Raw genomic sequence first — 15,816 nt, 5'->3', positions numbered from 1 at the left:
CACATCTTGAATTACTTTCTTCATTTAGTTTCTTTCTTTTCTTTTTTTTTTTTTGTGGGGGTGGGGGGGGCGCTTGCATGATCTTAGCCCCCCAGCCAGGGATCTAACCCAAGCCCTTAGCAGTGAGAGCTCAGAATCCTAATCACTGGACCACCAGGGAATTCCTCTTCCTTTAGTTTTTTGATTCTCCTATTTTATTGGCTCCTTCTGGGGCTCTTTTGCTGATTCTTCTTCATTATGCATTATTCAGCTACCTTATCCTACTCAATGAAGTAGTAACATTAGCTTACCATTTTATAGATGAGAATACTGGGGTCTGATGAGATGAATTTAGCCAGGATCTGTATCTCTAGTGACTAGAATTTGAACTAGTGTTTTTGTTTTGTTTTATATTATGATGCCTTTGACTCTAAGTAAAAGAGAACTTAGAAGTGGCCTTAACAATAATGAAATCACTTCATAAGAAGGTTGGTTAATTCTGAGATTCTACATTACCATCAAGGATCTAGGCCTTTCTATTCTACCATCCACCCTGGATGGATTAAGGCTTTGTCTGGAGGTTACCTTACCTTTCCACAAGATTTATGATTCCTGCCAAAGTTCTAACATCACACTCACAGAATTTCTCGAGGCAGGAAAAGACATTCCTTTTTGTCCATCTGTCTTTCTCTAATTTGTTGTGCATCTTTTTTAAGAGCAAAGAAACTTTCCCTAGGATGCTCCTTCATCCCACCAGACTTGCCCTCATATTGTCCAGATTGCCACAAGCCCACACCTAACCAGTCATTGGCAAGGGGAACGGGACCACTATGATGGGCTTCGACTAATCAAGACTCATTCCTATGGCTGGTTCCAAGCTTCCCTGAAGCTCCTGACTGCTTGGCAGAACAAAATTGAAGTCCTGTTAGGAAGAAGGGAGACGGGGGTAGGGAATAGGTATGAAGTGTGCAACCAACAGTGTCTGTTACAGAATCCAGGTTGTTAGCCTTGACATACTTCTGCTATTCTAGGCTCTGCCTTCAGCTCCCTCCCTCACTCTAGCATAGTTCCTGTGAGTCACGCCCCCTACAATTCTAGCTCTCATGACACATACCAAGGTTGTCCTTGGCAGAACAGTGAGGAACATGAAATTTATTCTTTGGTGCCCAGTGCTCTTGTGCAAGCCAAAGAAGTCAGTGACACATGCTTGGTTAGCCCTGTCACTGGCAGTGGGGGGGAGGGGGGGGGCGGGATGAGGGCAGAGGCTCTGCCTCCTGGAAAGGTAGCATCCCCCAGATCTCTTTTTCTTGGTCTGTACTTCTCTTAGAATCTGAATGGTTTCATAACAAATTCTAATTTGCCTCCTAGTTTTAACATTATCTTCATATCTCCTTCCCCTGAACTCCCACATTGAGAAAACCTGTATCCACTGAATTTACTAACCATTCACTGATCTCCCCTTTGTATTAGAAGTTTAGAGATAATACTAAACAATTGGAAATGAAATTAAGTTTTAGTAGCTGTGTGCCAGGTGCTGGGGTAAGTCTTTTCACACACACTATCTGACTGTATTCTTTTTTTAAAAATTAATTTATTTTAATTGGAGGCTAATTACTTTACAATATTGTAGTGGTTTTTGCCATACATTCACATGAATCAGCCATGGGTGTACATGTGTTCCCCAACCTGAGCCCCCCTCCCACCTCCCTCCCCATCCCATCCCTCAGGGTCATCCCAGTGCACCAACCCTGAGCACCCTGTCTAATGCATCGAACCTGGACTGGCGATCCGTTTCACATATGATAATATACATGTTTCAATGCTATTCTCTCAAATCATCCCACCCTCACTTTCTCCTACAGAGTCCAAAAGACTGTTCTTTACCTCTGTCTTTTGCTGTCTCTCATATAGGGTCATTGTTGCTGCTGCTAAGTCGCTTCAGTCATGTCCGACTCCGTGCGACCCCAGAGACGGCAGCCCACCAGGCTCCCCCGTCCCTGGGATTCTCCAGGCAAGAACACAGGAGTGGGTTTCCATTTCCTTCTCCAATGCATGAAAGTGACAAGTGAAAGTGAAGTCGCTCAGTCGTGTCCGACTCTTAGCGACCCCATGGACTGCAGCCTACCAGGCTTCTCCGTCTTCTTTCTAAATTCCATATATATGCGTTAGTATACTGTATTGGTATTTTTCTTTCTGACTTCACTCTGTATAATAGACTCCAGTTTCATCCACCTCATTTGAACTGATTCAAATGCATTCTTTTTAATGGCTGAGTAATATTCCATCATGTATATGTACCACAGCTTTCTTATCCATTCATCTGCTGATGGACATCTAGGTTGCTTCCATATCCTGGCTATTATCAACAGTGCTGCGGTGACTGACTGTATTCTTAACAGCATCTTGGTAGGCTAGGCTATTTTAACTTTCTTGTTAAGAGTTTAGGGATCTTAGGTTCAGAGGGAGCCACCTGCTTACAGCTAAAGACTGCTAACTATTAGGAGCTCATGGCTGCCTGACCTCACACCCATGCCCTTTCCCCTACCCCACCACTCTGGCTTCATGGTTTTTATTGTTACAAAGCATGTTTGTATACATTAATCTGAGGCTCGCAACAGTGGCAGGGTGAGTAGTAGTACCTGCATTTTATAAATGAGGATGGGAGGCTTCAGATACTAAATGACTTGCCCATAGTCTCATAGAGCTTAGCCATTCTGACTCCTGCTCCTCTGCACTTTCTGCTGTTGTAGTGTGTGCCCGGCAGAGCAGGGCATATTTGTTGAGTGGATGATGATATGGATTATAGCAGTAATTCTTGTCAAGTTCTATTATTAAAAATAAACAATGTCACTGCTTAGAGGTCTCTTGGTTCCTTTTTCCCCTACCACCTCCCCTCTGGGCTTTCCTAGGAAATCACCTTCAACCAAGACTGAGAGAGAGGAGAACCCACATCTCCTCAGACAGGTGCTCAGAGAGGGGCTTAGGAATGGCTCAATGGATCTATCAGGTTTTGCTCCTCTGCCTCCCACTTGAGGACTTCCTCGGTCCTGCAGTGGGGAGGCTGTCTGTACTCAGCCTTCTCCCTGCCCCCAGGTGGCAGGACTGCCTTTGTTCAGGAGCAGACAGACCAGCAAGCCTCTGCTTTCCTGGTCTGCTGGCCGTCATCACACCAGGGCCCCCTCCCCTCTCTCCTCTCTGAGCCCCGCCTCCTGCCGCTGACTCAGCCTCCTAGCCCTGGACACAGTCAGTACACAGAGCCCAGAGGCTGAGCTCAAAGAGAAACAAAAGGAACTGCCTGGGTCCCCGTGGCTATGGCCAGCACCTTCATACCAGGACTGAACCCCCAGAACCCTCATTATATCCCAGGGTAAGAGCATACCCGTTGCTTCTGGGAGTAGGGGTAATAAGGATATAGAGTTGTGCCACCTCGGCCTTGGGGGCCAAGTGGACATTGTGGTATGGGCAGCTTATGGATGGGTTATCTATGATGTCTATGATGTTGGATGGAAAAGGAAAAGCAAAGGAATAGTAGGAACTGGGCCTGCTGTGAAGCTTTGTGTTGTACTCTCCATGGCAACAGGGAAACAGCCAAGGGGAAGGTTGAAAACCCAGACAGAGAACTAAGAAATGCCTGCTCCAAATATACACACAGCAGAGTCCAGAAATGAGCAGGGCCTCCGCGGTCTCCGCTCCTCTGTCTGGGGATGGTGAGGCGGGGGACTCGAGGTGAACGGGTGAGACTTGTGCTGCAGGTACACTGGACACTGCCCACTACTTCGGTTCAGCATGGGCCAGACCTACGGACAGATGACTGGGCAGCTACTTCGCGGCTCTCCTGGCCTCGCCTGGCCCCCGGCCCACCGCACACTTCTGCCTCCCATTCAGCCTCCAAGATCCCCCGAGCCTTGCAGGAGAAGCCTGCCTGTCAGGCGTGGACACAAAAGGCTCAGCTCCAGCATGGTCCCCGGGTACACAGGTTCGGACACAGGTATGAACAGGGGCCCCCATCCCAGAACACGGGCCCCACGCTCTAATGCATCTTCCTTGCCCCCTGCCCACCTAGGTTTTGTGCCACAGGCACAGTTCATCTTTGCCAAGAACTGCAGCCAGGTCTGGGCTGAGGCTCTGAATGGTTTTACTCAGAGGAGCAGAGAACAGGGGAGTCAGGAGCTGCCCAAAGAGGCCAAGGGAGAAAAAGATGTGGAGAAAGACCAAGAGCCAAAGCTGGAGGCGGAGCTGGAGGCGGAAAAGGAGCCGGAGCTGGGGCAGGAGGCGGAACAAGTGAGATGAGAAGGCTGAGGCAGAGTCCAGTGGTGGGAGCGGGGAGCCCTTACCTCTGTGTGGCCAGGCCTGTGGTGGCCATGTGTAGGCTGGCTGTGGGTACAGGGCCAGACCACCAGCTCAATTGCCCTGGGAGCTTGTGTTATAACCCAGGGGCTGAATTTGTTTGCCGTTTCTCCTCTATCAATTTATCCTCACAAGGCTTCCCCCTATTCCATGGATGACAGAGACCCTCGCAAGTTCTTCATGTCAGGTGAGAGGATGTGGGTAACAACCAAAGGCCTGGGGGTGTGCCCAGAAGGTACCGACTGAGTGTTCCCACCCCCCAGGCTTCACTGGTTATGTGCCCCGTGCTCGCTTCCTCTTCGGCTCCAGCTTTCCTGTGCTCAGCAACCAGGCGCTGCAGGAGTTTGGAGAGATGAAGTCACCGGGCAGGTCCCGGAAGGATCCTAAGCATCTCCCTGCACTGTCCCGGACCTACCCTCAGCACCTGGGCCTTTTACCTAAATACGGGGGCTATGTGCCAGGTGAGGATGGCCCAGGAGGGAGGCTTTGGGGACTGGGATATTTGTGTGTTTATGTGTGTGAGTGTGAGTGAGTGATAGGTGGAGGTGGTTTGGGGGATGGGAACTAGTAGATACAGGGAGGGGTCCTTGGATCATGAGGTTCAGCTTTATCACTGGGCAGAAAAGGAACTGACATAGCTCCTAGTGGGGAGTGAGGACCAGAGTTTGGAGGATAACTTGGAGGTTCTGGGTAACTGGCTGAGAAATAACTTTTCTGTGCCTCTGGCTACAGATGACAGACTCTTTTGGCTACACAGGGTATAAGTTCCAGTTTGGCCGCACGTATGGGCATCTCACCCAGGATGCTCTGGGTCTCAGCACCCTCCAGAAGCAGCTCCTGGTGTAGGTACCTGGCATTTAAGTTCTCTCTTCCCTTGTCGTCCTATCCCAGCCATCCTTTTGGAAAGAAGAAAGGCGGGTTGGCAGGTGGGAGGAAGCACAAAGAGAGAACAGTTTGGAGGCCGAGCACCTTTTTTATTAATAGGTGTAATAAATAAATAAATAAATACATAAACAGAAGCCTGGGCTCCTCCTCCCTCCTTGACCGCCAGGCACTGGCCACAGCCTATTTACAGCTGGGGGCTTAGGGAACTGGCCCCAATACTGTCACCCAACCTCCTCACCACCTGGCCGAGGGAACCCTGCAAGTGGGCCTTCTGGTCACCTCCCTCCACAGGGAAGTACCTGTCTGCACCCATGGGAGGACTGGCCAGATTGGCTGGGGAGACTCTGGCAGCCCAGTGCTGCATCCCTTCCCTCCTCTCCTGGGGGGAGGTCCGGACAAGGTCACTGGGACAGGTAATGGGGAGTAATTAATACTGAGCACAGGGATATGCGGCCCCCAGCTCGCGGTCTACTCTCTGTAACCAGGCCAGACGGCTTGGGAAGCGCTCTTAGGCGATGAGCCTGGGGGCTGTGAGGGTCCCTGAGGCCGCCAGCATGCACAGGGCCTCAGTTCTGGCTGCTTCCAGGGCTTGGACTTGGAGTTGGGGTCAGAGTCACGTAGGCCAGGGGCACCAGGCCGGTGTCAGGGCCGCGGCTGCAGCGCAGCCAGTCCGCCCCAGCTGGCCCCAGCACCCGCAGGGTGTCTCCCTTGCGGAAGCTCAGCTGTCCAGGGCCCGTGGCCAGATGGTGGCACAGCGCCTTCCCCTCACTGGGAGACAACAAATGCAGGTCAGAGAGAGCCCATCCCGAGCCAGCCTCAGCCCCCCAGTCCTCCAGTCTCCCGGCTCACCATGGAGGCTTGGAAGGCAGGCCTGGAGAGGGTGGCTCCTGCACACTGTCCTTGGGCTCTGGCTCCCGGCGGGCACCCACTGTTTGTGCCATGAGCTGGAACACAGACTTGTCCAGGCTGAGCCAGTCCGAGGGCAGCCTAGGGGACAGTGGCCAGGGCTCTGGCTCCATCTGTGCCCATCTTAGAGCAGGCTCTCCCACCCTCTAGTCTCCACCAGGGGCCACCTCTTACCTATTTGTGGGTCGGGCCTCCCGCTGAGCCTTCCGGGACCCAAAGAGGTGTCCCCACTTGATGCCCCCTGGTGAAGGTTCAGATGCTCCTTCCTCATTTTCTGCTGTGGGGGCAGCGGACCCCTCCCTCTCCCGGCTCCGCCTCAGCTCCGCCAGTACAGAATCAGGGGGGCTCCCCATCCAGAAGGGCCAGCCCCTCTCCCGGCCGAGGGCCTCCTCAGGGGCAGGGCAGGCCTCCGCTCCCTCCACGACTCCCTCTCGGGGGGGTGGCCCCACGCCTCCTGCCCCTTTCTTTTTCTCACTGCTGCTACCAGTGCTGCTACCTCGGGGGAACCTAGAGCCCTCGCTGGAGCCATCGATGTAGACCTGGGAGCTCTGCATGAGCTGGTACCACCAGCCAGCCTGCCCACTTCGGGCCCACCTGCCGCGCCCTGAGCTCCCGGCCGCCTCTGTCTCCTCCTCTTCCTCCTCCTCTTCTCCACCTTCTGGGGCACCCACACCCTTCACCCGCTCCCCGGGGGCCACCCTGTCCACATCTCCGGGGCCATCCTGGCCTCGGGAGCGGGCCAACTGCAGGGTCGAGTGGGCGGACAGCAGCAGATCTTGGGACACTCGCAGCAATTCCTTGTGCTGCCGCTGCTGCTGGCCGCTCTGCAGCAGCCGGTGCTGGAACAGCAGGTCTAGGCTGAAGGGCAGGAGGGCCAAGGGTTGGAGCAGCAGCAGCAGCTCCTCGAAGAGGCCAGGGCACACCGTATGAGCTGCATTCAGGAAGCCCCACGGCTGGTAGTGGGTCTGGATGATATCTAGGGGAGAAAGAGAGAGGGATTGAGCCACAAAGAGAAGCAGAGCCTGGCGTCGGAAAGGCAAGCTGGGCAGAACCATCGCATGCTGCTGGGCAGGCTGTGCCACTGAGCTGCACTGTGGTGTCAACAATGCCTCCGGAAGTTGTGCGGTGAACATGCTCCATCAGCTTAAGCAGCAACCTGGAGTTCAGAGGAGAGGCTCCTGGCCACCCTGACTTCCAGATTGCCTGAGTATCCTCCTGGCTCCCAGGCTCTAACATAACAGAGGCTGGGAAAGGACTTGGGTAGAAGCCCAAGCCTCGAGATGAAAGCTTGTGTGGTTCTCCTCCCCACCGCTAGACTCTGCAAACACAGCAGTGCCGCCGCCCCCTCTTGGTCCTCCCAGGACTGGCCTGTATTGAGTTGGCAAGGCAGAGCAGGGTTCTGAGTGTTACCTTCGTGGTTGTAGAGGTGATTAAACCAGAACTCCAGGGACCGGATGCTGCAGGGAGAGAGGTGAAGAGTTGAGTCTTGTGTGGCTATAGCCAGATTGTGACGTACAAAGGAGACAGCTATGGGGGGGTCAGACATACAGCAGAGGTACAGGTGAACATCTCCTTTCTATGGCAGGGGTAGTTTCATGTTACACGGTTCTAGAAACTCAGAGGGGATGTAGGCGGGGGTGATTCACAAGCCAATCACTTCTTAGAATGGAGTTGACTTGCCCATGACGGAAGAAGTCAGGGCAGCTACTGAATGAGAGGACAGGGCAGCTCAGGGCCAGAGGGGGTGACCCTGGCTCATACTAGAGAAAGAAGGATACTATGATATACGTGCCAAGGTGGACTGGGTCAAGCAGGATTCGGAAGCAGTGCTGGAACTGAGAGGTTCAGGGTTACAATACCCACAGAGACTGAGAACCAGATTAATTTCCAAATTAGCCAGATTATAGATTTATAAAAGCAGAAGCCTGTATTGGTGATCAGAGTCATGGGTCTGGTGGGAAACCTGTGACCCACTAAGAGAGGCTGTAGCAAGGTGGGGAGAAAGTGGGCCTGAGCCTGGCCACAGATCCTGCAGATTTACCCTTTCTGATTCAGTCTAGGGAGTTGGTTCTTCAGAGGCGCTGGGGCCAAGGGGAGGGGGCTGGTGGGCTGCAGATTTCCACACACTCACTTGAGCAGGCCGAGGATGAAGGCGTTGAAGCGCATGGTGTGACTGGTGAGCTCTGGGAACTGGCTGACTTTGTTGTACAGGCCGTGCAAGACCTTGGTGGATGGGCCTGGGAGGAAGCCAGAGTTGGAGGTCACCGTCTTTGGAACCCTGAAAATTCAGCTTGGGCTTCTTCCCTTGCCACCAGCACTGACCTAGCTGTGTGGAGGCCTCCACCACACTCCACGGTGTGTTCTTACGTTGCCCAATGATGACGTCCAGCACAAAAGACTTGAGTCCGTCCTCCAACACCGCCCGCACCGCAGGGCACAGGTACTTCAGAACCAGGTGACCCACATTGGGGCTCACAGAACTGTTCCCCAGCTTCGCCTGTGGATGCAGCAGGGAAGTACAGGGAATTAATTACCTGCAACCTTGGTCCTTTCTGACTGCCTTAGTCCTTACGGTACTTCTCTTGTGGTCCCTGTCCCTGAGGACCCAACTCTGAGTTCTGGGGGAAGGAGAGCAAGAGACGGGGGTAGCACAGGATAGGTGACGGTCAGCAGGACGGAGCTCAGCTCTTCAGTCTCTCGCATACCTTGACCCCGGGATCCCGGCTTGTGCCAAAATGGGCCACAATGAGGTCCACAGCAGTGTTGACAGCTTTCACCAGCCCTGCAAGTGAGAATTTGATGTGCCAGGTCCCTAATGAGTCCCCAGGCAAGTTGGCTGGGAGTGGGCCCTCAGTGGGGAGAGGGAAGGGCTTACACACACACACACACTCTCTCTCTCTCTCTGTCCCTGCATAGGTACCACAGGCCTTGGCTTCTTCCTGGTTTTACCCACTTCTCAAGTCCTTCCTGTTTTAACCTCTCTGCCAAGACCCACCCCAACGATTCCATTAAGACACTCAACGTACTCACTTCCTTGCCCTTTTACTTCAAACCTGGATCAGTCTAACTCTCCATCCTCTCCACTTTGAGAAACCAGGCTATTGGCTGCTGTCGGAGAAAGTCCAAGGCTGTTCATCCAGGGCCTGGGAAGGGTACTTCTTTGATGCGTGCCCTGCAGCACCCTCTGCTATGCCCTCAAGTTGCCATGCCAAATCTTTACCCCTCTTCTCAAGCCCTTGGTTCTACCTCACTCAGAGAACAGAGGCCACCGGTAATGAATTCAACTTCCCTCTCCATCCAAAAGACGGGACTACATCACATCCATCCTCCTTCCCACCTGCCCTCCCTTACTCCCTTTCCATCTTGGAGGAAGGTGGCCATTCCCCTTCTTGCCTAAGGTTCTTCCCTCTCGATGCCCTGAGTCCCCTGCTCTGTCTCTGCAAGGGACTTTAGCTTCATCTTTCTCCCTTTCACAAGCTCCTTCTCTTCAGCCCACAGTTATGCTCAATCTTCTCCTTATCATCTCATTTAAACGGCTCTGCTAAATAGACTGGTTCCTTGTCAGTCCTCATCTGATTAGATCATGCTTATCCAAGCCACCTTGTCCTGTAGCCCTTGAGCTCCCCTGGTATAGCACACAGGTGTCTCCCTCCCTACACATAGCTCCCTGAGGGAAGAGACTGGAGACAGTCTAAAGCATCTGATAAATGACTGTTGCTCACTTGCAGATACTCATGATCCATAGTACAGACTTCTGCCTCTTGCCCCAAAGCTTGTGCTAATTCCCTCCCAGCACTTGGAGTTCTAAGACAGGGAAATATTCTGAAGGGCTAGATAGTTGGGCCACAGGCATAAAAAGGTAGTAACAGCAGATTTCCGGTCTTGAGCTAGGAATGATATTCACCTTTTTTCTGAAGCACATCAATGGATACAGCCTCTGAGCTGCCATCTGGGGACAGGCAAAACTCAGCAGGGGGCTTCTCAGTCAAGGAGAAAGGGTCTTGGAAGTCAGGGCAGGTTAGTGGTAACGGCTTCACTACTTGACCTGGAAAGAAGAGAAAAATCAATCCCAAGCAATTGTCTTCCTTAGTGGCAGCTCAGGTCTGTGCCTCATGTCCTCTGAGATGTGTTCTTTTGGGACTGACCCCTTCCCTCCCAGCTACAGCAGAGCCTGCCCTGGGTTTGCTGGGGACCTGGCCCACACACCATTCAGCCGGCAGTTCAGATGGCCAGCAGCACCGAGGGAGCCGGGGAACTCAAAGATGGGGTTCCTTCGGGCCAGCCGAGCATCCTGTGGCCTTCGGTCTAGGCTCCCTGACAAACCAGGGGGCCCTAGAGGGTTCTTCCTCCTGTATTCTCGCCACTTGAGTGCTTGAGGGGATAGGTGGTTGGCTGAAATCAGGAGAGATTAGCAGAAGAGACAGGAAATAGTTAAGAGACAGCATTTCATACCCACCCAGTGGGCCTGTATAAAACCCAAGGGTTGGGATATTAGCTACAGTTGCACACACTGTAACCTGTGACCCCATGTGGAGTGCAGAAAATCATTCAAAGGGGAGGTAGACTGCCTGGGGTGGGAAAGGGGGGTGGGCAGTGAGCTTCATACCATTACTGGGCCTGGAAGCCATGCTGCCCTCGCCACCTCCCCGGGCCAGGCTCTCCACTCGGCCGAGGCTAGATCTCCAGGAGCCCAGAGGAGGCAAGCTTCCTGTCCCATGGAGCCGGTACTCAGCCAAGGTCAGTATCTTCGGATCCTCCTTCTGCGGCTGCTGGGAGACGGCAGGCCGGACAGCAGGAGGACAGGAAAGGCCCCATGGAGGTGGGCTTTCTGTGGCTGTGGCCTGCTCTGGGAGAGGGGAGCACGAAGTGGAGGCTGAAGAGTCGGTGCTGGGCCCAAAGGGGCCAGTACTCCGGATGGGGGAGTAGCTGCCCAGGGGTGATGGCCGCGAGGTCTCTGGCTCAGGCCTGGCTTTCCTGGCACCCCTGTGGGTGGGCACCTGTGGCTCTCCTGAAGGAGCTGGGCCTGGGCCTTGAGCAGTGGGGGCAGCTGCGGGGGCAGGCTGCGGTGCACGGCTGCAGCCCGAGAGGCTGTAGAGCTGGGAAAGGCTGTGCAGGGCCCGTGCCTTGGCCAGCTGCTTGGGGAAGTGGTGCTGGAACACGAACGGCTGGATGGGCAGCGTGGTTGGCCTCTGCTCCTTGCTGTAGCGAAGGACCGGTCGGCTCTCAGCACCACCCCCTGCAGCAACAGGGATGGAGAAGGAATCAAACACTGAAATCACATGAGAGGAAGCAAAGAAGCAGTCAGGAGATGATGCTCACCAGGGAGAGTGAGAGAGGGGCAGGACCTGGGCTGGAGGAGCTGAGTAGGGTAGGGGTAATTGACTCTGTGGATTGTGCCACTGCTTCTCCCATCTTCTCCTGGTGTTTTCATGATATTGACTTGTCTCTTGGCTGTTCAGCCCTTCTTCTTTTTCTTGACTTCAAATGTGGGTGCATCTTAAGGCTCAATTCTTATATTTCCCTTTACACTTTTTTTCCCTGCATTGTTCATGTTCAGACAGTCATATAGGTGACTTCTGAACCCATGGCTTTAGCTTCAACCTTTCTCTTGATCTCTAGATCATTCTGTTTTAGGTTTCTGTTTCCAATTAAAATTTGCTATTTAAAATACCTCATTCAGTCTCCTGATGATTTCCATTTCTGCCAATGGCAGAACCACCATTTTCTTTGTGAAAGTGAAAGCGTCACTTAGTCATGTCCAACTCTTTGTGACCCCCAAGGACTGTAGCCCGCTAGGCTCCTCTGTCCATTGGGATTCTCCAGGCAAGAAGACTGGAGTGGGCTGCCGTTTCCTTCTCCTTTGTATCTAAGGTCTAAAGGCCTGGAGTCAGTCACATATTTTCAGTGTCAAGATGTTAATTTACTTCAAGCTTCCACCCATCATCCCCTCATCAACTACAGCCCACATATTTCATTCTTGATCAAATCTAACCATAATAAAATATTTCTTTACTTGCTGCCATTATCAGCTTCCTTGTCACCCAATCTACCCCAGTCATACTCTTCACTGATCCTAGCATTGGAACCCCAGAGTCCACATCTGCTCCCTCCACACAGAGGTGTGTTTACCAAGGCTGGTCCTCTCCTGTTCCTTCAGCCAATCTTCTAGTCAGTGTCCCACAAAACATGTATCTCAGAACTAAACACAACACTCCAACACTGCACAGAGACAAAGTCTTTGCCTATGGATTGTGCTTCTAATTAAACACAGCGCACTGTCAACACCCGAATAAACACAAGGTGGCGCTATAACCGCCCAATCACCTGAAACCCTGGGTGCGGCTCACTCGCACCCTAGGTTCAACAGCTCTGAAGCAGGAATTAGTATCCATAGTTAAAAGACCTGGGCATTGGAAATTTAGAGATTAAGTCATTTGCCCAAGATCACACAACTAGGAAGTGGCAGAGCTAGAATTCTGCCTAAGTCAGAGTTTGGCTTTGGGGCTAATGTTCTCTCTGCCACATCGCACCATACATGAAATGGTATTAGGCTGGATTTTCCTACTCCTTATCTTTCTGCATTTATTTACTTCGGCGAGTCTTAAGGGGATGGTGACCACAACCCCATAAAGCAGGTGTTTCAGAACCACTCTCGGTGGACATTTTCAGACTACACTCTCCTGCCAGTCCCAGTCAGGGCTTAGCGAACAGCCCTTGTCAATCTCCCTTGCTCACTATGCTCCAGTCATACCTTCTTCGGTCCTTAAACATGTCAAGTTCATTAACATCTTGGGGTCTTGTATACTGCTGTTCCTTCTGCCTGAAATCAGCTAGGCATCAACTCAAGCATCATCTCCTCCTCAAGACCTTCTGTGATTGCCCCAGTGCCTCGGGCAAGTCATGCTCTCATCACCCTGTTGTATTTCCTTTTTAGCCATTTTTCACTGTCAGAAATTATCTTATTTGTTTATTGCCCATTACTCCTTATTAGGATTCTGGAAAAGCAGGGATTTTTAAATTGTTCCCTGCTGTATCCCCAGTGCCTAGAATGGATCTCGGTATATGGTAGGTACTGAATAAAAGCCATGAACGGATCCTCACTGTCACCCTTGGTTCAGTATGGTCTTGCTACATCCAAATCTTCTTACACGGACCAGCTCACTTCTTAGAACACCAGTTCTATTTCCTGTGGCTCTGCTGCCCACAGAACAAAGTCTCATCTCAGGCAGGTTGGTGGCCACCCCTGTGGCAAATGCGCTACCCTCCCCATTGATACGGCTCTTCCCACCCCTTTCCCATCTTAAAGCACACTGCTTTTCCCGCTGGCAATGTCTTCATCCTCTCCACTTATTTAAATATCAAATTTCAAGCCTGAGCTGACCCTGGCTATCAGATTAGGCCCTCCCAACCTCAGCTTTACTGTACACGCTATATAGAGTATGTTTGAATTAGACTATTCCTACTCCTTTAAAATTCCTCCCTGCTAAGTTCTCAGGGTAGGTTTGAGGCAGAGGAGGAAGACTGGGAAAGGGGGAGGGGTGACTACAGTGGGGAGCGGGTATCAATTCTACCCTCTGGGAATACAGGGGGAAAGGTTTCTCCTGTTCTTTGAGACAGCCCTTAGAAACACTGGAGATAGAGATCGCATTCACTCAAGTCCATGTTGCAGGCAACAGAGCCCCAGTCCCTCAGTTCCCTCTTAAAATGGAGCGCCCAGAATCCCAGGTGGGCCCTAAGGTTCACAGGAGTGGAGGGGACTATCAACTCCTCCCTTCTGGAGTCTATAAATGAATCCAGCCATTTTAACTTTTTAGAAGCCCTTCCTAACTGCTGACTCATTCTGAGTTTGCAATCAATTATTAATAAATATCCCAAATCAAGAACACTTACATATCAAAGTTCATATTGGTCCTTGAAAGAACAAAATGTTTTTTTCCAGACTAGATAAAATCCTTTTAAAATCTAGATTCTGTTGCTCAGAATCTCAAAGAGATCTCACTTCTTTTGTCATTCATGAATTCATCATTTTTTGATTAAAAATAAAAAAGTTGTACAGAACAAAAAAGCCTTATGATAGGTCACTGGAGATTTATGGAACAAAAGTCTTATATTGTTATGAAAAATCTTATCTGATAGCAAAAACAATTTTAAAGCCTCTTCTCCCATATCTGATCAGGACTGACCTTGTCCTCAGAGTGCCAGCCAAGCACTGTCTGTGCCCAGATATACCCACCAGGCACTGCAGTCTGAGAAGAGTGTGGGTTCAGAAGACTCTGGCCAATCCCTGCCGTTTCTGAGCCCCCTCTGCCCTAGAGACCTTCTTGCATTTCTGGGGCAGTTCCTCCATGTGTGTTTAGGAGCCTGAAGTCATCTGATATACTGCCATCTCTCAAACAGCATGTATAACACCATTTATGGGTTTTTAACCCCTTTCCTTAGAGAAGCCAACGGACCAACCTAAGGCTGAAAGTGAAAGTGTCAGTCACTCAGTCGTGGCAGACTCTTTGTGACCCCGTGGACTGTAGCCTGCCAGGCTCCTCTGTCCATGGAATTCTCCAAGCAAGAATACTGGAGTGGGTTGCCATTTCCTTCTCCAGGGTATCACCCCAACCCAGGGATGGAACCCAGGTCTCCTGTATTGCAGGTAGATTCTTTACTGCCTGAGCCACCAGGGAAGCCCTAAGGCCACAGACAACAAATTTCCCATAATCGATCTTTCCTCTGCTTCATCTCCTCTTTCCTTCCAAACCCTCTGAGATCTGCCTTCTGCCCTCATCACTCCCAAATGCTGCTTTGGGGATTTTCAGCCTTAATCCTAGTGATTTGTTTTCAGAACTCATTTGTTGAATCTCTTTTTGAAACTTTCTCCTTCTTTGGTTCCTATGACTTCACTCTCTCTTGGTTTCCCCTCTATTTTCTTGGCTGATTTTTCTGTTTCCTTTGAGGACTGCTCTGCTCACCCTTCAATCACTGTATCCCCAGGGCTCTGTCCCTTGTTCCCTTTATAACTCTACACATTCTCCCTGGATGTTCTCACCCACTCATAGCTTCAACTACTATTTTTATTCCAATGACTGGTCTCTCATGGTGGTCTCCTGACCTCCAGGGAGACATCCTTTCTAATCTACCTTCCATTCAAACAACCTGTGAGCTTTCTAAAATGCAAATCAAAACATGCCATTACAAACCAAAAAACTCCATTTCCCTAATTAAAATCCTTTAATGGTTCCATCCACATTCTACAATGGTTATACTAAATTATTTGCAGTTTCTGGAAAGCATCAAGATACTCTATGCATTTGTGGTTTGTACCGACTTTTGTATGAGCCTACAGTGTTCTTTTTATGAGTGTCCACAAAGCCTACTCCTCTAACATTTTTCTGGACTGTGCTTAAATGTACACTGTGTTAGCGCTCCTTTGCTGACATTCTGGTCTGTTTGGGTGCTCCTCACATAGGCCAGTGCCATACAACTGCCACCTCTACAGTTTAATTGTGCTTCCTTTTCTGTTCCCATCCTTCATCAGAATTCCTCGAGGACAGATATTGTCCCTCTCGTCTATCACCAGCACCCACTCAACACAGAGCCTTTATAAAATAATCACTTAAGCGAAATGAAATAAATAGGGAAGAGCTGGCCTGGGAGGCTCAAAGGTTAAGTGTCAGGTCTCAGGTTCTTTGAAGAGTGGCTACAATCACT

General features: G+C 51.1%; 2 protein-coding genes across 10 annotated transcripts in view; one reads left to right on the top strand and one right to left on the bottom strand.

Moving 5' to 3' along the window:
* Positions 1 to 1,739: 1,739 nt before the first annotated feature.
* Positions 1,740 to 15,816, bottom strand: part of RUSC2 (RUN and SH3 domain containing 2) — a 66,274-nt gene continuing 52,197 nt past the window's right edge. For 6 of the 8 annotated variants that reach the window (XM_055578454.1, XM_055578461.1, XM_055578457.1 and 3 more), the window contains exons 3-12: positions 10,724 to 11,353; positions 10,324 to 10,509; positions 10,022 to 10,162; positions 8,823 to 8,899; positions 8,440 to 8,614; positions 8,249 to 8,354; positions 7,528 to 7,574; positions 6,292 to 7,093; positions 6,061 to 6,198; positions 5,536 to 5,979 (exon numbers count right to left, since the gene is read on the bottom strand). In XM_055578454.1, coding sequence (XP_055434429.1) covers positions 5,778 to 5,979; positions 6,061 to 6,198; positions 6,292 to 7,093; positions 7,528 to 7,574; positions 8,249 to 8,354; positions 8,440 to 8,614; positions 8,823 to 8,899; positions 10,022 to 10,162; positions 10,324 to 10,509; positions 10,724 to 11,353 — 2,504 coding nt within the window. In that variant the 3' untranslated portion in view covers positions 5,536 to 5,777. Of the gene's footprint in view, positions 2,125 to 3,960; positions 4,661 to 5,123; positions 5,223 to 5,535; positions 5,980 to 6,060; positions 6,199 to 6,291; positions 7,094 to 7,527; positions 7,575 to 8,248; positions 8,355 to 8,439; positions 8,615 to 8,822; positions 8,900 to 10,021; positions 10,163 to 10,323; positions 10,510 to 10,723; positions 11,354 to 15,816 lie in introns of those variants that run through there. The other 2 variants (XM_055578460.1, XM_055578459.1) reach the window with 2 other exon arrangements.
* Positions 3,250 to 5,286, top strand: CIMIP2B (ciliary microtubule inner protein 2B). Of its 2 annotated transcripts, XM_055578464.1 has the most exons (6): positions 3,250 to 3,346; positions 3,732 to 3,955; positions 4,043 to 4,260; positions 4,462 to 4,513; positions 4,590 to 4,787; positions 5,084 to 5,286. In XM_055578464.1, the coding sequence occupies exons 1-6, from the start codon at positions 3,291 to 3,293 to the stop codon at positions 5,170 to 5,172; spliced, it is 837 nt and encodes a 278-aa protein (XP_055434439.1). In that variant the 5' UTR covers positions 3,250 to 3,290; the 3' UTR covers positions 5,173 to 5,286. The 2 variants fall into 2 exon arrangements, with proteins under 2 accessions (XP_055434439.1, XP_055434438.1); XM_055578463.1 differs by having other exon boundaries at positions 3,732 to 4,260.

Source organism: Bubalus kerabau, chromosome 4, assembly GCF_029407905.1.
Source record: "Bubalus kerabau isolate K-KA32 ecotype Philippines breed swamp buffalo chromosome 4, PCC_UOA_SB_1v2, whole genome shotgun sequence".
NCBI classification, from domain to species: domain Eukaryota; kingdom Metazoa; phylum Chordata; class Mammalia; order Artiodactyla; family Bovidae; genus Bubalus; species Bubalus kerabau.
Note: the sequence above shows the minus strand (reverse complement) of the source record. Positions and strands in the feature narration are given on the sequence as shown.